This window comes from Callorhinus ursinus, unplaced genomic scaffold, assembly GCF_003265705.2.
Source record: "Callorhinus ursinus isolate GAN/ISIS: 27379988/994484 unplaced genomic scaffold, GSC_fseal_2.0 scaffold4, whole genome shotgun sequence".
Classification (NCBI taxonomy): domain Eukaryota; kingdom Metazoa; phylum Chordata; class Mammalia; order Carnivora; family Otariidae; genus Callorhinus; species Callorhinus ursinus.
The window spans coordinates 39231630-39253615 of NW_027397066.1; the positions used below are offsets into that span (position 1 = coordinate 39231630).

General features: G+C 42.8%; 1 protein-coding gene across 5 annotated transcripts in view; it reads left to right on the forward strand.

Annotated features, from left to right (window-relative positions):
• The window catches only part of ATP10D (ATPase phospholipid transporting 10D (putative)), a 101577-nt gene that overhangs the window by 75801 nt on the left and 3790 nt on the right, over window positions 1-21986 (forward strand). For all 5 annotated transcript variants that reach the window (XM_025887109.2, XM_025887111.2, XM_073891616.1 and 2 more), the window contains 8 exons: window positions 1034-1218; window positions 5999-6299; window positions 7923-7999; window positions 8929-9054; window positions 11561-11761; window positions 16160-16240; window positions 17649-17753; window positions 21492-21679. In XM_025887109.2, the coding sequence (XP_025742894.1) occupies window positions 1034-1218; window positions 5999-6299; window positions 7923-7999; window positions 8929-9054; window positions 11561-11761; window positions 16160-16240; window positions 17649-17753; window positions 21492-21679 (1264 nt within the window). The remainder of the gene's footprint in view (window positions 1-1033; window positions 1219-5998; window positions 6300-7922; window positions 8000-8928; window positions 9055-11560; window positions 11762-16159; window positions 16241-17648; window positions 17754-21491; window positions 21680-21986) is intronic.

The window sequence follows — 21986 nt, forward strand, 5'->3', positions numbered from 1 at the left end:
TCTTGTCTCAAACTGAGCTGTATCCTGAAATCATCTGGAACACTTTAAAAAATACTGGTGCCTGCATCCTTTCTCAGGGATTCTGATTCAGTTGGTCTGACATGTGGCTGGGGTGTTTGAATATTTAAAAGCTCCCCAAGGAATTCTAAGAGGCAGCCAGGGTTGAGAACCCCTGTCTCAGAGTCTGGAGATCTGGACTCTAAGCGCTAACATACCAAAAGACCAGTCTCTGAGCTCCATTCCTCTGGTTCACAGAAAAAAAAATGATCTCGGTGTGGAGCCAGAAGAGTAATGATACCTAATCTATGTCATTTCTCTGTGACAGTGTCTGTAGTATGGGTCCACATTTCCTCATCTGAAATTCCAAACTCAAAAATGCTCTGTGGGTTTAGTGCCGGAACTCATTTGGCTACAAAATCAGGCCTGATTTGATAAGATTTTATGAGTCTTTATTATCCTAATTAGTACGAACATTTGTAAGTTTTGCTACAGAAATATTAATATGCTTCATTAGCAGATATTTCAAAACATAGATGCACTATGTTACCTTTCTAAAATCTGAAAAACTTGAATTCCAAAACTTGTCTGGCCCCAGTTGGTTTAGAAGAGGGACTTATGGACTTGTAATATCTGTTTTTAACGCTCTCTCATAATATAAGCAACTTATTGACAAGGACATTCTTTAAAAGCCTGCCCTTACCCTTGGGAGTATCACAAAATTATAAAATCATAGAGCAAGGTTACATAAGTGACTGAAACTACAAGCTCCCCTCAATTTACAGAGAAGAAAGCTAGCCGAAAGGAGAACAAGTAAGTTTAATAAGCTCAGTGATTCCTAAGGCTTCCTTCCCAAAATACGACATTGTATATGATTTTGGTCTGGGTCTTCACACTTCCTTTGAATGCCTGGAAGCTACTGGAGCAATGTGTAGCTCAGGATGGGGTTGCCTAACAAGAGTTCAGTTACAGCCCAGGTGAGCTTCTGCTGGCTTTGATTTCTCGCAAGCCCTGTTGTACTCTGGCTGTCTTGTAGGTGCTACAGGCATTGAAGACCGTCTGCAGGAGGGAGTCCCTGAGTCCATCGAAGCCCTTCAGAAAGCCGGCATCAAGATCTGGATGCTGACAGGGGACAAGCAGGAGACAGCTATCAACGTAGCTTATGCATGCAAACTACTGGAGCCGGGTGACAAGCTCTTTATCCTCAATACCCAGAGTAAAGTAGGTATAATGAGATCGAATCCGTCTTTTTGCTTTTTCATAGCCAGGGGAGCATTTGTAATTTGATGAAGGTAAGGAGAAAAAGAAACCAATAACCATTAGCTCCTTGGTAATTATGTCTTCTATCCAGCAGCCTACCTTGTGCTTGGGAAGGTACCGTAGTTCTTCTAAAGGCTTCATGGTTAAACATGATTCAAAGGGATTATTGCTAAAGAAAATTGCCTTTTTATTTTTTTATTTGCTTCCCCCCCCCACATTGGATTTCCAGGAATTTAAGATTTAGCCCATAACGACAAAATATATCAAGTTCTGGGACAGGAATATACCTCTATTTCAAATTGAGGGGAAGTGATTTCTATCAGAATCAGGTGAACACATTAATATTTTTGTGGTTAATTACAAAAATAGACTCTCGGGATAATTATGCCCTCTAGTGGCAACTCTTAAATGTAGTGCTGTTGAGAATATCAAGTTTGAAGAACTGTTTTACGGGAAGGGAAAAAAAATTTTTTTTTCTTAAGGAATTTAAGAGGTTTCGATCCAGCTTATTTTTTTATAATTATCCCTGCCCCACCCCCATTAATCTCTACCACAGAGGTTCTAATCAGTTAAACAGGCTTTTTTTTTTTTTTAACTTTCCAAAATGGTAATATTCTCTGAGATTTGTGCTTGTTATTTAATTAGCTTGGAAAACCTTCCTCTCTCCTTCAATAGTCAGACTTAATCAATGACATCCATTCTCTGACAGCAGCCTGCCTCTCAGAAATCCTTTGGAGCTTCTCACCTGGATCGCATCTTGGGGCTCTGTCACAGGCTGCCATGTTTGGTTAGCCGTTTTTAAGGTCAGGCCTCAGCCAATACCTAACCAGATCATACATTTTCAGAAAAGAGAATTTTCCTTATTCAACACAGAATGGGTTTTCCTTGGCAGTTGGCTGTCGCCCAGAGACCCATAACCACAACCACCAGCCAGCCCCCAGTACCAGCAGGGCCTGAGCATAAGAAAATTGTCCATTAGTCATTTTGGTCACTAAAATGGCTGTGCACTAAGGTTGGTAAGCCCCTGGTTCGTGTGCTTGGCCTGCCTGTGATCAGGTATATGACCTTGGGGAGTTTTCTTCTGGGCATTTTACTTCACCTGTGATGTGAGAGTAATACCTATTTCATAGGGTCCTTGTGGGCATGAAATGAGAAAATATAGATTATAAATTAAACATGTAGTGCCTGGCAGACAGAAGGGGCTCAATGAACATTAAAAAAGAAAAGTCAGTTCTTGATGTTTGATTTTGACATTTTTGTGAGCAGTAAAATCATTAGGATTGTAGAACTTATTTGTAAACCTATGATTTATAGTTAGAGGCATTTAAAACTTAACAATTCAAGAAGTCTTTATGGAGTATCCACTATGGACTGTTCTAAGTGCAAAAAGTAAACTTTTTTTTACTATCAAAAGCTATTCCACCTTGTGTGAATTTTCCAGATAACTAAACAGAACACAGTGAACATAATTTAGTTTTATGGTGACTCAAGTTCAAGCATATAAAATGTCAGGCACATAGTAGGGGCTCAGTCACTGTATTATTTTTTTTTTTCCTCCACTCCTTCCTCTTCATCAGGAGATGCTAAGAGTTAAAAAAGAAAGATCATGGAAACTGCTTTGTCAGTTAGTGAAGAAATTGCTTCTGTGACATTCTAAGTGGGCCACCTGGAAACCAGTAGAATATCTGGTCGTTTTTGTAGTGTAGTATTACAGGTTTATGAATTTCCATCAGCTCCTGTTCCTAAATTTGCAAGTTGGATTACAGTAAATGTAACCACTTATAAACTTTACATGGTTTCCATTCTCATAAAAGTCTTGGGGTTTTTTTCAGGGCAGGGGGTTAATACAAACCTATCTTGGATTAATTTTTTTTTAAGATTTTACTTATTTGAGATAGAGAAAGAGCATGAGTGGGGGCAAGGGACAGAGGGAGAGGGAGAAGCAGGCTGCCCGCTGAGCAGGGAGCCTGATGTGGGGCTCGATCTCAGAGCCGAAGGCAGACGCTTAACCAACAGAGCCACCCAGGTGCCCCCATATCTTGGATTATTTACTGCCTTGTGATACATAAAGCCTTTTCAGGATCCATCATTTAATTTTTTAAGTTTTACTTTTATGATTTCATTTAAAAATTTCTCCTGAGATAATAACTCTTTATTTTCATGTTAATTAGAATCTATAAGAGACTTTCTCATACAGGATCTTACTTGACAGCTATAAAGGGTAGACAGATCAGATAAAATTATCCTCATTTTTATAACCTGAAACTCCAAAAGGTTGTGATTTGTCTAAGTATCCCCAGCTGATTACGTGTCAAGTGTACATTTTGTATTGTATTATATATTATGTAATCTGTATTTACCTATCTAGTTATTCTCATTATTCATGGAGTTAAATTCTATAAAGTTGCCCTAAACACTGAATTAGTGAATACGGAACCATTACCCCTGGGGGGAAATACAGGTTCCCATAGGCCTTTGGTCACAACATTTTGTTTTGTCAACCAGTCAATATATAACTTTATTCCATGTGTGTTTCTGTTTAACAACAACTTACTATATGTGTATAGTTGATTCAGTAACATTGAATTCATGGCCAACAGCACCATAACTCTTGCCTGCATGAAGCTTATCTAACACACATACTTTCTCTACAAGGCACATCACAACCTTCTTGTACATAGGACCACTAGACAGCACTTCGGCACTGGGCTTTGAGGCCATTTAAACTGCAAAATCAACAAAAAGCAGAAACATACAGAAAATGTGTCACCAAACAGTGAAAAGGACACTTATTTACAGTATGGGAGCTGACGTAAGAAGACAGAGCGTCTCCTCATTCAGTGTCAGCTGGAATCCTATCACATGACTCAAATTTTTCTCTCTGTGCATGTCCACAAATGACCACAAAAGCACTACAAGTACTGATTATAGCATTCCAGATAAATTTTAGCACGTAGGTGAGTTCACATATAGGGAATCTGCAAATAAGGAAATTGGGTATGTGTGTGTGTATTTATACATATTTCTCTAACGAAAATGTAATTTATAAAACTAAATATATACTCAAAAGGATAAAAACATCTATAATCATTCTAGAATCATAAAACTACAGATAATTTCGGCTTATATTTTGGAGGACACCCACTCCAGCCTGCATTCTGTGCACTGTGAGCATGCGGAGGCGTGTCTACAGTATTGTATTTCTTCACTCAATGTGTGCCTTCAACATCATCATGCTGACATGCTGATTTTCAGTGACTTCAGGGTGTGTTACCTTCTAAATGTATCATTTTAATGTAACCAGACTCTAGAAGGTTTTTAAAAATGATTTTTTTCTCTATGTTGAGCCTATGAAGGGCATATTTGATTTGTCTTCATACACTTTTTCCTAGGAGGTTTTTGAGGTGTATAGGATCACATTTGTTCCGAAGGTTTAGGAACCTAAATGGGTAGCTCTGTTTTAAAAGTTGGACCTCTTGGGCACCTGGCTGGCTCAGTTGGGTAAGCATCTGCCTTCGGCTCAGGTCATGATCCCAGGGTCCTGGGATTGAGCCCCATATCAGGCTCCCTGCTCAGTGGGGAGCCTGCTTCTCCCTCTCCCCCTTATGCTCGCTCTCTCCCTCTCTCTCTCGCCGTCAGATAAATAAATAAAATCTTTAAAAAAAAATAAAGTTGGAACTCTCTTGTGTAGCTTCTGTAGTTATTAAGTCTTTGTAGTGTCAAGCTACATATCCATATCTACTTCTTCTCTATCCATTTGATTTTGTGGGTTGAGAAATGCTTGATTAAACAGCATTTGAAATAAGAGTGAATGACCTCTGAGTGAGGGGTTCTCTTATGAATAAACTTTCAGTTTTGTTTGTTTTTTTCTTTCAGTCTTAATGTCTAAACTTAAATGCAAGACTCCTGGATTTTGTTAGGTTCTGTCCTTGATGGTCACTTGACACAATAATTTCTGGATAATTTTATTGTTAGTCTTGAGTAGAATCTGTCCAGTGAGTGTTCATTGTCTGATGTGGCTCTCTTTTAGGCGTTGTGAGGGCTTCAAAAGTAAATTAAAAATGATCTCTATAGTATTTCCTGACTATGTGGGGGTGAGGAGAGTAGAGGGCAGCACACAAACCAAACATGACAAGCACCACTGAGAACATCTCCACCAGAATGTAAGCTCCATGAGAGCAAGGATTTTTTTTTTGTGCTCGTTGACCAATCCCCAGCACCTAGAATGTTTTCTCAGTAAATATTCAGTGAATGAATGAATGAACGTTGTCCAAAAGAAGATAAAAATACTATTGCTTTAAATTCTGTGCCATGCCTACATGAGGGCCTTTGCACATGTTCTCTCCCTCATTCTTCACAATGACATTACCATGTGTAGACATTTGCATTTCTCACATGAGAAGTTGAGGCTCAGAGAGGTGACATAATTTGCCTCGAGTCAAGCAGATAGTGAGTGGTAGAAAAAGATCAAAGGACTCTTGAGAGTCCCTGTGTGAGAAGGGAAATTGTACAAATAAAGAAATTCTACATGATTTTTTATTGTAGACCCGGGAGTGAGATGTGTTCTGCCCTATTCACTGGCCCCCACATATACACGGAAATCTCTGCAGAAGAGCTGGGAGGCCTTCAGAAGTAGCTGATTACTCACTAGCCTTGACACAGCGGTGGCTAAAGATAAATTTAGCTGGATATGGCCGCCAGGGGAGGCCTGAGCCTGACTGTCTTGGCCTCTTGTTTCAAGGATGCCTGTGAGACGCTGATGAGCACCATTTTGAAAGAACTTCAGGGGAAGAATCCCGCCTCTCCAGAGCGAGCGTCCTTAAGGGAGGGCTTACAGCACCCACAGGACTGCGGGCTTCGGGCTGGCCTCATCATCACTGGGAAGGCCCTGCAGTGCGCCCTGCAGGAGGGGCTGCAGAGGCAGTTCCTGGAGCTGACTGCCTGCTGTCAGGCTGTGGTCTGCTGCCAAGCCACCCCCCTGCAGAAGAGCGAGGTGGTGAAGCTGGTTCGCAGCCATCTGCAGGTGATGACGCTGGCCATCGGTGAGTGGGGAGGCGATCCAGCCGTGGGCTGCTCACTCTCCTGCCCCACCGGGGGATTGATTCTTCTGTCTGTCCTTCCTTCCGTACACCCTACGTCCATTTACTCTTCTGTCTGTCTGTCCTTTTCCACCCCCACATTTCTTCCCCCTTTTCTCCCTTCGTACTCTCTGCCCCCTACTCCCTCCCCCTTTCTCGTCCTCACCTCTTTGACCACCGCTAGGAACCACGGGGTAGGGGTGTGACCTGGAAACCAATACGGTAGGGCCTTGGGTTGCATGTCAGAACCCCGGATCAACCAAGTTAAGGAGGGTAAATGTACTGAATCGTAGAGCTGAAAAGTCTAGGAGTGCCGCCTTCAGAAAAGTTAAATTCAGGGGCATGAACAAATCATTTATGCATTCGTTCAACAGATATTAATATTGAGTGCCTTCCGTTTACCAGACATTTTGCTAGGCAGTGGAGATAAGAGTGTATACAGATGACAAGGTACTTTTTCCTTGAGTTTACATTCAGTAGGAAGCATATAGTAAAAAATGAAACAAAACAAAAAAGGCATAAATATATGTCAGGTAGTGACAAGTGCTATTAAAAAAAAATAAAAGCAGAACCAGGGGATGTAGAGCGCTGGGGAGACAGGAGGAGGACTGCTAACTTCAGTGTTTTTCCGAGACAGTATCACTGAGAAGGCTGCATGTGGGCAGAGACTTGAAGAGAATGATAAGGGAGCCATGGGAAACCTGAGGGGAGGACACTCCTGGTGAGGACAGGGAAAGTGAAGGCCATAGGCCAAGTTTGGTATGTTCAAAGCCAAAGCAGATTGAGCAAAGGGAAGAGTTTTCTGTAGATTCGTGATGGGCAGAGGTGGCAGGTGACCAGATCATCTAGGGTCCTGGAGGCCATTATAAATTTTTGGTCTTTTTTTTTTTTTTTTAAGGTGGGGAGGGGCAGAGGGAGAGGGAGAGAGAGACTGTATCTCTTCCTTGAGTTCCCAGGGAAAATCGGGATACTGAAAACAGGTGAATGGTTGGTGGGCAGTTGGGAACGACAAATGTTCGTCACCAGCAGGAATGTAATACTTCCCCTTAAGAAGCTTCCAGTATGCTGGGGAGACCAAGAACTATATAGCAACCATAATATCACATGATAACGTATGATATAGCGCTGGAGTCCAAGGAAGGGGCATATCTAATCTAAAGGGAATATGAAGATTTCCCAGAGGAAGTGACATCTGAGCTGAGGGCAAGAGCAATGGAAATCCAGCCCCGAGATGTGGGGGTGATGAGGCCAGTGTCACAAGGATACAGACCACATGTGCAGTGGCTGGAAGGAGCAGAGATATCTGGAAAACTGAAAGTAAAGTGAGTGGCACGGAAAAGGGGGAGATCAGTCTAGATAGGTGCCTTAGCGTGAAGGATTTTAAGGCATTATTGAGTTTAGAATTCTTCCTGATGGCAGCGGGATGCGACAATGTAATGTCTGTTTCACTAGCTTCCAGGTAACTTGCAGACTTGAGATATAAACTTTGAAGGATTTGTTTGCTTGAGTGGTCACTGTTGCTTTGCAGAGTTTGCATCTTTTCTCTACCCTTCATATGCTTCTTGCCTTTTCTTCGATCTCCTGAAGGTGATGGTGCAAATGATGTTAGCATGATTCAAGTGGCAGACATTGGGATTGGGATCTCAGGTCAAGAAGGCATGCAGGTGAGTGGATTTCGTGCGCCCAAGTACCATGAACTTCACCTGCCCATCCAAGGGCAACATTCCCACGGTGAAATCTCTGTGGTAAAGTGAGGCCGGCCGTAGCTATATCAGGAGTGGGAGACAGGAATTGTGTCTGTTGATTATGTACTGTGTGAGTATTGGGGTGTTTTCCTGGGTAACTAACTGCGTGCTCGTTCAGTTTAAAATCTATAGCTCCTCTAGATCCTAATAATATATATATTTCGCCCTGCGGTAACTGTGTGACTTTGGACACCAGTGAAAGCTACTAAAGTAGGATTTGAATAAAAGACCTACAGACCTAAAGAGGGAGGGAGGAAGATGGTGCTTGAGAATGAGGGAGAGGGGAGGGTCCTGTCTGTACGTGTGTGTGTGCACATGTGTGCATACCGGATAGTGTGTTTGGGCACAAAAGTCAGATAAAAGCTTGTCCCAAGACTGCTTTTCATGTATGGAGCAAACGCCGTCAGAGGAAGATCAGACGTGAGGCTTGGGGTTTTCAGAGAATTGTAAATTATGACATTCTCTGCAAACCTTGAGAAATTTATGAAGTCATGACTACGGTCCTTTCAATATTCTTCTCATTGAGGAGAAGCGGATGCTGATGGCAACGCGTGGCGTTCTTGCTTAAGGGAGCTACTTTCCAGGAAAGTACATTTGCCGAAATTCCGTCCCGAGTGGGAACCAAAGAGAAGTCTTGTTTCGTGGGACCCTATTGGAAAGCTGACTGTGGCTCTGTGTTCATGAGTTTCTCTTTGTTTGGGTTTGCTTTATTTTGTGTTGGTCTGCACGGATGGTTTAAACAACAGATTGGACCAGTCGCAGCCTGCTGATGGTCAGGCTGCCCGGCTGCGTCTGTGTTAACATGTCCCGTGGCTCAGGGTGGCACCCTGTCCCTGTTGCCTCTGCAGGCGGTGATGGCCAGCGACTTTGCCGTTGCTCAGTTTAAGCATCTCGGCAGGCTCCTCCTTGTCCACGGGCACTGGTGTTACACACGACTCTCCAACATGATTCTCTATTTTTTCTACAAGAACGTGGTACGTAGCTCTGGAGAATTTGTCCCTTGCCCCCTCCTCCCTTTCTTCTCCTGCTTGCGGAAGGGATGGCGAGGAAGTGCCCTGCATGAGGCTGCTTGGCTTACTGATGTTTGGGAAGCAGCCAGGAGCACTCCTGCGGCCGTCCTGGAAATAATCTGGGGATGCGCTCCCATTCAGCCACTGACAGCAAATCGCTGGGCTTGTCCCTCTGCCAGTATTTCCTATTCCCTGTGCTTTTCCGTTCAATTAAGTCCTGTCTGGTTCATTTAAGACCCAGTTTTTTACCTTCCATGGAAAGGTGGTGGCAAGCAGAATTAAGAAACGTTAATGCTGTCCAGTAGAGAGTGAGAAGGTTTGCTTCCGTTTTCCAGGAGACAGCAAAAGCTCTCTGCTGTCCTCGGACTGATGTTCCACGTTGTATATTGAAGACGCAGATGCCGCTGAAAACCCAAGATCACGCCTTAGCCCGCAGCTGGCTAACACAAGTGAAAAATTTTCTAGCAAGCCTGTAAAATGGATTTGCGCTTGGCGACCAGGGAACTTAATTTTGACTATGTCATTCCTAAAGGGGCAGAATTTGATGAGAAGCCTTAGCTTCTAATCTTTGGCATGCCATTTAAATTTCAGTCTCCTCTTTTATACGATCATGTTGACCTTAGATTGCTTCACTTAAGTTCCTTCTAGCTGGACTGATTATGTAAAAATGTCAGGATTTTTTAGACCAAATTTATTTTTAGCCTTCAAAGTCCATAGGTAGCGTGTTAATAGTAAACATCAATTTATATCACTCTCTTGAAATACCACCTTTGGGGGAAAAAAATAACTTCAATAGGTCATTTTACATATATTCCAAATGTGTAATTTAGATCTGTGTGTGTGTGTGTGTGTGTAGAACCATTTTTTTTTTTTTTTTTTTTTGGTCCTACCACACAATGAGCTTTTTTAAAATTCCAGGACTTAGTAGTGGTCACTGACTTTTAGGGAGGAGCCTCTTTCCCAAGTGATTTTTTTTTTTTTAATACTTTTGCATTTTTCTACCTGCCCCTCTTGTGGTGCGGCCCAGCCCCTCCCCTTTCCTTTTAAGCGCAGATTAAACCCAGAGGGTAAGGAGCATTAATATTAGGAAGAGAGGTGTCATATGCTCTTGGAGAGTGGGGCAGTGTTTATGAGTAGGCACTCCATCACCAGGGAACAAGGACCCTGCGGTCTTTTGCTGTGAAACCCTCAGTGGCCATTCACACAGATACTCTCCAGACTTACTTCTGCCTCTTACTAACCTAGCAAGACAGTGAATGCTTTGTAAACTATGGAGAAGAAGGCCAGTATCAGAAGCCATCGGGTAACTTACCTTTCTGAGACTGTGGTTCTTGGATCTTAGAAAACTTTTGAGATACTGATGAAGACTATGAATTCATTCCCCAAAACACATGTACCCCAAATTGATACGTTTCCAGGAGCGGGGCACAGTGTGTGTCCATCGACCCTAGATTTAAGAAACTCTGTCCTGAGGATTGTAGCTCCTGTCCTAAAGTATTCTAGTGCATCCAGAATGCCAACAATAACATCTTCGTATTTGTAAGGCACTTTACAGGTCGTGAGCACCTTCTAAGTGGATCCTGATACTAAGCTCTGGGATGGTATAATCCTCATTTTTCAGATGAGGAAATCAAAATTCGGAAAGGTTAGGAAAATGGCCTAAAGTGGAAAAAAGCAGCAGGAAGTGTCTTCAGGCCCTGAGTACAACTGCTAAGTCTAAGGCCAGGGTCCTTTCCTGGGGCCTGCCTTGCTTAAGGGCACAGAACATTAGCTATCATGGGCCTAGTTCCTCTGCGACTGAATACTGGAGGAAACGCTGTAGGATGCGTATTTCCAGCCCCCAGGGCGACCACCTGTCCTGGTTTGCCTGGGACCGTCCCAGTGTTAGGAGAGTTCTCGTCTCGGGAATCTCCTCCATCCCGAACTCACTGGGATGGTTGGCCACGGGGCCGGCACCACTAAAAAGTAATTTTGAACCTAGAAAGCAAAAGGATGACTATCTGTTGTGTGCCTGCTACATAGCAGGCACGTGGCTAGGATCTCTCCATGTAGAAGCGGTGTCTCAGTCTGAACACTGGCTCCGTTACGCATTAGCCAGATGACTTTGAGCAAGTTCCTTAGCCTCTCTGTGCCTCAGCTTCCTCATCTATAAAATGGGGCCACAGTAATTCCCAAGTTGTTAGGAGGGTTGAACAGATTATTTGTAAAGCTCTTAGAACAGGGCCAGTGCTACACAGTAAGGGGCGTGCGTGCGTGCGTGTGTGCACGTATGTGTGTATATGTATGTAGTGTTCTCCTTTAATAAAACACGAATCCCAAAAAGACGGCAAGGCGAGTTATGGTCTTCCATTTGGTGAGGGAGAGAGAGGCCGGGATCACGTAGCTGACAGTGGCAGCGTGTGGCTTGTGCGCTCATGGCACATGTGGCTGTTTGTTTCTAAGATGCAAATGTTCCCTCTTGTGTCCCTAGGCCTATGTGAACCTCCTTTTCTGGTACCAGTTCTTTTGTGGATTTTCAGGAACCTCCATGACTGACTACTGGGTGTTGATCTTGTTCAACCTCCTTTTCACTTCCGCTCCTCCTGTCATTTACGGTGTCTTGGAGAAAGATGTGTCTGCAGAGACCCTCATGCAGCTGCCGGAACTTTACAAGGCTGGTCAGAAATCAGAGGTAGGTGCCGAGGCAGAAATGCTTGGACCGACACGCATCCGCCATGCAAGCCAGGGCACGTTCCGGTGAGCCCAGCTCAAATAATGTGGTCCATTCAGGACTGCTTCAAACTCTTGGCATGGTGTGGCTGTTTCAAAACATCTCTGCTAACATGGCAGATAGGAAGTTACTTGCTTCTGAGGTGAACATAGGTACAATTGCAGAAGGTCTTAGGTACTTATCTGAAGAAATCTGGCGTTTCCACAGCTCATAATGTCTAGGATTTGCTAGACCTCACTGTACCATCTCTTGTGTGAACTAATAAGCCTCCCCTGTCTCATTTATCTCCACAGAACTTTTTGAGGGAGAACCTGGTATTGTAGCCGTTCTAAGATGAAGAATCTGAATTTCAAAGGGGCTCAGTAATTTTTCCAAAAATCTCACAAAATTTTCCAAAAATCTCAAAAATGGGTTATGTTTAGCAGAGGCAGGATATGAATCCTTCTTAGTCTGGTTCTAAAGACAAAATAAATTCTTCAGGCTCTATTCTGCAGCATAGTGGCATGATCTGAATGGCTTCCTGTCCCTAAAGCCAAGCCCTGCCTCTACTTCATTGATCTTCATGCTACCTGCCTCCCTCTGATGGATCACTGATATCTGTCCTCCCTTTCTCATGTTCTCTCACTGTCCTAGGGGATTGTGGTTGCTAATTACTTGGGCTAGCTGTCTCACAACTCTTTTCTTTCTTATTTATCTTCTACAAAATTAATAATAAAGCACTTATGAACGTTTATGTAATGCCTCCTATATGCCAGGCACTATTCGAAGTGCTTGATATACATAAATCTAATCCTCAAAATGACCCTGCAAGTCAGTGCTATCGTTATCCACATTGTAGACGAGGACAGTCAGGCACAGGAAGGTACTTTCAGTAACGAGCCCATGTCACAGAGTTCAAGGGCGGTGCAGGTGAACTCTGGATCTCTAGTCCATGCTGTCCACCGTTACGCGGGACTGCAGGAAGAACACTGGTGCGGCCTTCAGTCCCCGGGTCTCCTCCCGCCTCCGCTGTGCCGTCCCATGGCCAGAAATCCAAAGTGCTCTCACAAGTGCATGGTCAGGATCACAGGGACTGAGGAAGGCCAGGAACCTATAGACGCCTGTAAGTGGGCAAAGCTGAGGTACCCCCAAATTGTAGTCAGATATTCTAGCCTTGAGAGGAAGACTCTGTTAGTCAGGACCCTTTCAGCTGCAAGCTCCAACTGGCTTAATAAAAAAGATCATTTTCTCATTGGCCAGGCCTGGGACATTTATTGTTCTTGAGGACAGAGCTGCATCACATGGACAGAATTGGGAAGAAGGGTTTCCTAGAGAAGTACGGGGCAGGCAAAAATCAGACCTACCGTGAGAAATCTGTGTGTTGTGCTTCACTCACGCTTCTAAAGACACTGACCCAGATCAGTTAGAAATAATGGGTTATGTTTAGCCTGAGTTTAAATTCTGGTTCTGTGGTGTGTGACCTTGGTAAATGATTCAACTTGCCTGTTCTTCTGTTTCTTTATGGAGACGATGTGAGGACCAAGTAAGATAAGAGTTCTAGCTATATGAAGCTCTCAATATTGTTATTTTTACCCCCTCCCCAGAACTAACCCGAAATTTGAGGAAATCCCAGATTTAAAGTGTGTTTATTTTCATCAGTCTAACTTTATTCTGACTTGAACTTCCTTTCCAGGCTGGGGAGTAACTTAATGTCTGCAGGCTACCTGCCGCAGCCAACACAGAGAAGTCACACGTTCGGCTTCCAGGGAAGAAGAAATTCTTGTAATCCTTTAATATCATCCAGTCCATTTAGATCAAAGAACTAAATGAGGTTTTTGTAGAGAAATCCAATCTGACTTAAAGTTCAAGGCCAGGCTGCAGGGATGGGTGATCGATATTAATGAAGGTTGTCTTGTACCCCTGGCCTAAATTAAAGTCCAAGTCCGTTGGGGAAAGAGAAGTGAGGGGGATCTTCAGAGTTTTTAGAGCTGGCATTTTAAAAGCCCATTTGTACAGACTGTGATTGGTTCTTACCCTTGGAAGAGTTGAGGTCACTGTTTCCTGTTGTTGAACCCTGTTATCCATCCTTTGCACACATGGTTCTATTGAGCCAGCCAGTTTCGTAATACATGGTAATAGCAGGCAGATTCCCAGCATGTGGCTCTTGGTAGAAGGTCATGGATTTCATTGAGTTTACCTTCCAGAAGAGTTGTCCTTTCTTTGAACTTGGCCTTCAAACGAATTCTGTTTTATGCTGGGGCCATTTCCTGTCTTCGGCGTCATGAAATAATGCTCTCCAGGGTTACGGAATCCCTCCCCAAAGGAGATGATCTGAAAGGCTGCAGCAGAGGCCTCCCTCCCGAGAAGCAATCATCTGTTACCCGTCCCCCCTCCCACACAGCCACCTTTCCTGGCTTTGACTTCATGTCCGCATTTTCCCTTTCAGATTCCAGGAGATGCCATGAGTTCCTCTCGCCAGCCTCTCATTTATCTTTTTCTGTCCTTTGCTTCCAGAGTCCCCCGACTCACAGGACTGTGGAGTAATTATGCTTCTACCTTTTTTGCTCTAGGGTTTTTTGAGCAACTTCCATTCCCCCAGTAGCATGAAGTTACATTTTAGCTTATCCCCAAATTGTTCTCTCTTGTCTAGTGGCATTTTGGTTGCCCCTTTGATTCCACCACATTCTCTTCTGCCATTTGACTGTGCTTCTGCTTAGATTTTTATGAGCCTTTGGATGAAGAAAGATAGGTAGAACATCCCATCATTTTTAAGGAGGAAACAGTAAAAGAAGATACAGGGAAAAGGAACAGTAACAGTAACAATATTAGAAACAACAAATCCTCATTGCTTTGATTTTCCAGAGGATGAAGAGGTTTTTTTTTTTTTAAAGAACAGATTTTAAAATTCTAAGTATAGTCTATTGAAGAATAGAAGAACGTATGTGGAGAATTTGTGTATTTACAGAACTTTGTTATTTAGAAGACAATTGCTTATTTCCAAGGAAATGCCATCCTTTTCACATTTAGAAGGAAATAAGACTGAGAACGTGTTAAGAAAACAGAAGACTAGCTCAGGGATATAATACATGTGTTGCCATTTTTGTCCATGGCATATATCACTAATAAACCATAACACTTGGTTGTTCCTCCGGGGTCTGGACACAGCCTCAGAATCCTTCTGCACACACATCAACATTCAATCAGAGTTGGCTCTTGTTTGAAAACCTGTTTTCCATCACTTGATTAGTGTCTCTACTTGAACTTTCTTTTTTCTGTACGCTTTTGGTTAGAAGCAGTTCACGTGAAAAGTTATATAGGAATAGTTTATTAATCCAACAAATACTTACTGAGTACTTGTTATGTACCAGGTACTGTTTTAATCACTTGCATAAAAAAATCAAAGCCCCACTGTATGAAGTTTGCATTCTGCTGAGAGAACCAGAAAATCATTAAGAAAACAAATTTAACTATTTCCAATGGTGTTGAGATTTCTAAGGATGCCATGGTAGTAAGTGATGGGGTGGGCATAACTTTTAGACCGGTCTGGGAGTGCCCCAGTGAGGAGATGATATTGAGCTAGGATGTGAATAATGAAGAGTGAGTCACGTGGGAGGTCACGTGGGAGGTCCCATGGGAGGCCCAGAGAATCCTGGCAGAGAAAAAAGCACAGGTGAAGCCCCAGGGAAAGAATGGGTCTGGCAACTTCGAAGAATAGAAGGTTGCCTGTGGTAGGATCATAGTGGATGAGGATGAGAATGGGAAGGGGGGGGACCTGGGGAGCAGGGGCTCCAGTGGGCAGACCCTCCAGGACATTACAGGCCGTGGGAAGGAACTTAAATTGTATTGGAAGTGCAGCGGAGAGGCATTGGAGGGGGTCAGTTTGATTCATTAGGGAGATGGCATGACCTGATTTATAGCTTTTAAGAACCTTCTGACCGCTGTGGAAGATGGGATTAGGGATAGGAGAAGAAGCAAAGGAACCAGTTAGGTGGTTATTCAGTCATTCATAAAGAGAGTTGATGGTGAAGGAGAATGGAGACAGAAGTGGATGGATTTGGAGAAGTTTTTGAAACCGCACTCTCTGATCAATAGGAAATGGAGAATCAGTACTACTATCCCTATTTCAAGTAGATTTCAGGTTGATCAATGATAGAAGCGACATGAGTTGAGGAAAGTTCCTCCATGGACTTTTGCACCTATTATTCAACTTCACACCGTATTCTTCTGCCACTATTTACAAATCCCACCTATTTTGTGAGTAAGAGAATGAAGGAATATAATCTTCTTCTTGGAGAAGCAAAAATAATTATTGGCTTGTGTTGTTCCTTGACTTTGCTTTGACTCTTATTAATCCCTCCACAATATCTATTTCATTTTCAGGCATACCTACCCCTTACCTTCTGGATCACCTTGTTGGATGCCTTTTATCAAAGCCTGGTCTGCTTCTTTGTGCCTTATTATGTGAGTCCTTATTCACTCAAAGTGTATGTTACTAATGAATCAGTGATGCTTCTTTGTTGCTTGTATCAGCATATAGAGTGGGTGTATTAGGGTATCTTGCTCATATAACCAAGTTGATCATTAACTGACTCAATTACAATGTCCTCCCCCAAATATGTTAGACAATGGATTATATTTGGAGAGAAGTACATAGCTGACTCCTCATGAGTCTCCTTTTTAGCCCTGTGCTGCTTGATAGATTTTGTAAATGACCTGGATAAAATTAAGAGTCCAGGCATACAATGAGATGGGTCAAAATCAGAGAGGCAAAGTCAGAATATGAAATCAATTATTAGTGAGTGCTGGGCTAAATCTACTAGGATGATATTCATAGTCTTAAATTTAAGTTATTATAAATAGTCTCTCCAAAACTAAAAAACCTGTTTTATAGGTGAAGAATAGAAGAAATGTGACTAAACAAAACATGTATAAAAATGAATTTTAAAATTCAGGCCAACCCCAAACTCAAAGCAGCATGATATAACTGCCCACCCATATACACCCCTACCCAGAAGAAAACACTGGTTCGATCATGGATTGGCGTTAACAAAAGCACAGTATTAAGAATGAAAAAAAATTGATAATCTCTAAGTTAACAACCTCAGTTCTTTAGTTTTTTATTTAAACAAGACTTGAATTTGCCAGCTAGAGTATTCTGGGTATACCGCATTTCAAGAGGGATACAGATAAGGCAATCTGAAGGTAAGCAGAAGAGAGCAAGTAGAATTGTGAAAGGTCAGAAAATTGTGTGCTTGGAAGAATACTTTAAGGGTTTGAGGACATATACATAGGAGAGGAGGGGATATATACTTAGCAGAGATCATACACTCAGGATAGCCTTTTTTTTTTTTGAGAGAGAGAGAATGAGCGCATGCGCAGGCGCAGGGAGAAGGAGAGAGAATCCCAAGCAGACTGTGCTCAGCACAGAGCCCAGCGCAGGGCTCGATTCTAGGACCCCGAGATCACGACTTGAGCCCAAAGAAATGAGTCAGATGCTCAACCAACTGAGCATCCCGGCGCCCCTTCAGTATAGCCTGAATAGCTACCTCAAAGTTTTGCAGCTCTATTAAATGGGACATATTTGATATTTTTCTATACCTCAAAGAGCCAGAAGTGTAAGTAAAAGGTTCCAGGAAGACAAATTATGGCTCAGGATAAAGAGGCATTCCAACTGAAAAGTTCAAAGATTAGATGGCCCAAGAGTCAGTCTCTTTTTCGGAAATGTTCAAGTTTATCCTAAATGACCCTTTATGAGCAACACTGAAGAAGGGACTCCATCCTCAGTTGAGCTATCAAATAAAGGGATGGTACTCAAAGCACCAAGTGCGACAGCTCTCCAAGATCGCCACCTGTTGTCCTCTCTTTGTAGACCTACCAGGGCTCAGACATTGACATCTTTGCATTTGGAAACCCCTTGAACACAGCTGCTCTGTTCATCATTATCCTCCACCTGGTGATTGAAAGCAAGAGTTTGGTGAGTGGTTTTCCTGCCCCAGAAGTGGCCTGAAACTGCTTGGGGGAAATGTCTTCTATTAGCAGTGACTGCGCTAAACCTTCAATGCCTAAAAAACACATGGTAACGAGAAGAGTAATGACGCCAAATAAGAAGGGTGATTTCGTGGATGCTCCTGTTGATTGTTGAGTGCCGTTATGTTGAGGTTGATGTATAGCCAGAGAAAGTGGAAAATACCTACCTGGTCCCCTTGGTGGTATCCATGGCGAGTCAAGCTGAAGAAACAATTACATTTCCATGACCAACATTCTTCAGGATCATGCTGATGCCTTTCAACTCAACTAAAGAGAGGTGTCATGCCATGATCCTGGTATACTGACTTTAGTAAGTGATGATTTTATCACAGTAAAGTGTCTCATGTTACAAAAAGAAATTATATTTTCTTCCCTCCAGAATTTTTACCATTCATTTAAATCTAGGTCTTTTTTTTTATCTTAACTGCTGACTTAATGATAGTTGATTCTCATCATCAAAATGATTGTACAGTAGCTCTCTGCCACAAAGCTAATGTGTAGGATTCAGATAGTGAGAGCTTTGTTGTAAACCTTCCTTTGCCAATGAAGAACATTCCACCCATCTCTGGAGAATAAACCACTCCCATGATTATTTATGCCCGTCACTCGTTTCCAGTGGCATTGTCTTTGCTATAGCCTAAGCCACTTCCTGGACTAATGCTACATCTTCTTAGACCTCCCACCCGCCTCTACTCTTGACTCCTCCAGCCATCCTCTACAAAACAATCAGAATCATCCTTTTGAAACACAAATCATTTCTTGTTGCTGTCCTTTGGGTAAAACCCTTCGATCATTTCCCACTGTACTTGGAATAAAATCGAAAAGGCCTAAGATGGCCTAAAGGACTTCATGCAGTGGTGCCTCTACGTTTCTCTCCGATCACATTTCCACTTACTCATGGGCTGGAACCACATTGTCCTTCCTTTAGCAGTTCAGACACAGTGAGCTCGTTACCACATCAGGTCCTTAGCATTTACCATCTCTTCTAAGGTGAGTATTCTTACTCTTCCCTTGGTTCCTTGCACTTCACCTAGCTTACATACTATTTTCAGCCTCAGCAGAAATGCTGCTTCCTCCAAGAGCCCTTCCCTAATCATCCATTTTTTCATACCATCCTCTTGTTTTTCCTCGTCGCTCCAATAATAATTTCTTATTATTCACCAGTTATGTAACTGATTCATGTTTATCTTCTGCATTAGACTATAATCTCTGTGACGGGCAGGGTTCGTGTTTATTTTCTTGACCACCATATGCCAGAATCTAGGACTGGACTGACACACAGTAGGTACTCCAAAATGTTTGACTGGATGAACAAATGATTAAATGACTAACCAGTGTTTGGGGTATATTTACCATCCTGAGTGCATTTCAAACAGAAATAGCTGAATGAGGTTATAGTTTAAATGTTATGTTCAGTTATATTATAAAATTATTTATAATAATTTCTAAAGCATAATATTTCTAAAGAATATTTTTGGCATCACTTGCCTTGCTTATAACCTGCTATAATCAAACTGTACAAGCCTAAAGTGTAGTAAAAGGTTAAAGTCTGAAAATACCAGGAGAGTAAAGGGAACTCTAGAACTAAAATATTTGGCATTGTTTTAATATCTATTTGATTTCATTTTTAAACACTTTTGTAGGCACTCTTGGTTACTCCCTAAGGAATTGTCGTCGGTTCTGACATTTAGTAGCAGTCCAAAGGGTCTACGGCATGAAGTGTGTCGGTTTGGATTCACTGGTTATGAGCAGCAGCAACCTGAGCAAATAGAAAAGTTATTAAAAATATATTGAAGAACCATCAAACCAAACCAAACCGGCCTGCGGAACCAGAGTGGCTCCGGACATCTGGGGAACACACTAATGGACAGGCTTGCCCTGCTCTGCTCTGACTTGGTTGCAGTCCTTTTCGTTCTGCTCTTGCCTCATTGTGCGCCCCAAGTTTTGCCCCGGGGGACAGAATTCTGTCTCCTTAGCTTCAGTGCTAGGCTTTGGCTAGAGGAGGGATATTGCACTGGGTATCCACACTGTCCGCACCAGGAAGTGGGAGCATGAAAGCCAGGTGCCCAGGAAAACAGTGTCTGTTATACAAAGGACGCATCATCAAACTCTTTCTCACGCCCGGGGAGGCTGGAGCTCACAGCCTCTGAAGGTCCCTTGTCAGTAGGAGTCAGCCATTCTGAGGATGTGAGGCAGCTTCCCTTCACGCTCTGGCTCCTTATGTCCTCAGCACCTCCCACCTCCCTGTCTGCTTTCCCCCTTTGCCTCTTGACTGTAACTGTATCAATTTATGGAAATGCGTCAGCTCCATCAGTGGCTGTCTCACTTGCCAAAAGCACATCTCAAGGGAAAAAAAAAATCAGGCAGTAGGATTCAATGAGAAGGAAACACATTTGAGAAAGAAAGAAAAAAATAACAAATCCTTGTTTTAGAGGCATGATGATCATCAGGAGTTAGCCCACATTTTCTGAGCAGTTTGTACATTTTACCAAAAAAAAATGAGCAGTCTTTGGTGACGCTTGTGGAGAGATCTACCGAGGGGAAATACTTTGCCAGGTGAAGAAGAAGAGGGAGAAAATTGGATCTCGTTTGAAAATTCTAGCCTTAGAAAATAATAAAGGCAGTGCTACCCCCCCAAAAGAATAACGTACCCCACTTGGGTATCAACTACGATTTTAGGTGCCACTGTTCCCTGCACTAAAGAGCACTGAACACCACATCATGTGAAGGTGATTCTCTTTCATGCCTCGGATTTTGTTGAGTTTCCCTCTGTAACAAAGATCAGACTCAGCACTCTTATGACAGGTAATGGTGATATGACACTTAAGGTAGTGATCTGCTTTTCCTTCTAAATGAAGTTACTTAAATAGTAAGCCAGTTTCAGAAAAATATCAAGAAAAATTTCAAGCTGTACGTAGATACAGCGGTGGCTCAGTTAAGGTGTGACACACGAAGATTTGTTTCTTGCTTGTACAAGTTAGCTAAGGTGCCAGATAGCTCTAGAGGAGTTGTCCTCTGAGGGGGCAGCTCAGTGCCCCAGGCAGTGTCTTGTAGCTTTCCCATCTAGAATTATCCCCAAGGAGGAACTCCTTGGTCATCATGGAAAGAAAGGAGACAGCATGGAAAATTGCACACCAGCTCTTCTGTGCTTCTAACCTGAACATTTTTTAATGTCCCTTCCATTCACATTTCATTGGTCAAAGCAGGATGCATGGCCGTGCTTAGTTTTAAGGGGGCGAGGAAATGCAGTCCTTCCAGATGCTTACAATGGGATGAAATTAGAAAATCGGTGAGCAACAGTAATGTCTACCAGCCATGAGAATGGATAACGTTTGAGGATTGCAGTATTACCTTAATGAAGAAGCAGGCCGATTAGTGACTGTATTAAAAGAAAAAAAAAAAAAGAATCCAAACACCTCATGGTGCATTGAACAATATAAAATAGAATAGTCATCAAAATTAACCTTTTGGCATTTGACTCCATTTTACAAAATTGAAACAGTGGTATGAGCTCTTCACGAAGGGTGCTCTTATCTCTTTGGCATTTTGTGTTTTGTGTTCACTATGGTTTGTGACACCATTCATTCGTTGCTTAGACACGTTGTCTCTTCAACAGAGCAGAGTTCATGGGGATGCAAAACCCTGGGGGTAAGTGTTCATTTCCCCCGCCTTTCTTGTCTTACAGACCTGGATCCACATGCTGGTCATTGCGGGTAGCATCTTGTCTTATTTTTTCTTTGCCTTGGTTTTTGGAGCCATGTGTGTCACTTGCAACCCACCGTCCAACCCCTACTGGATTATGCAGGAGCACATGCTGGACCCCGTGTTCTACCTGGTTTGCGTCCTCACAACATGCGTCGCTCTTCTGCCCAGGTATGGGGTTTTATCCGCGAGAGAGGAAGTGAGATCAGAGGCTTAGAAGGCTTCAGGCGACTGCTAAGAATGATGGCAGACCATCCCCTTCCCTTCACCAGTGGAGAGAGAAGTCAGTCTGCCTCCTAGTGAAAACATGGGTTTTAACTCTTTGACCAGAGAGCAAAAACGGTTTAAGCAACCTGGAAGAGAGCTTTCTCTCTCATGGAAAATTCTCATCGGGTTGCCATTCCCCAAAGATAGGGCAGCTTCACCCACAGGGTTATCTGAGGATCCTTTCCTCTGGCTTTTTGTTCCGCCACCTCCC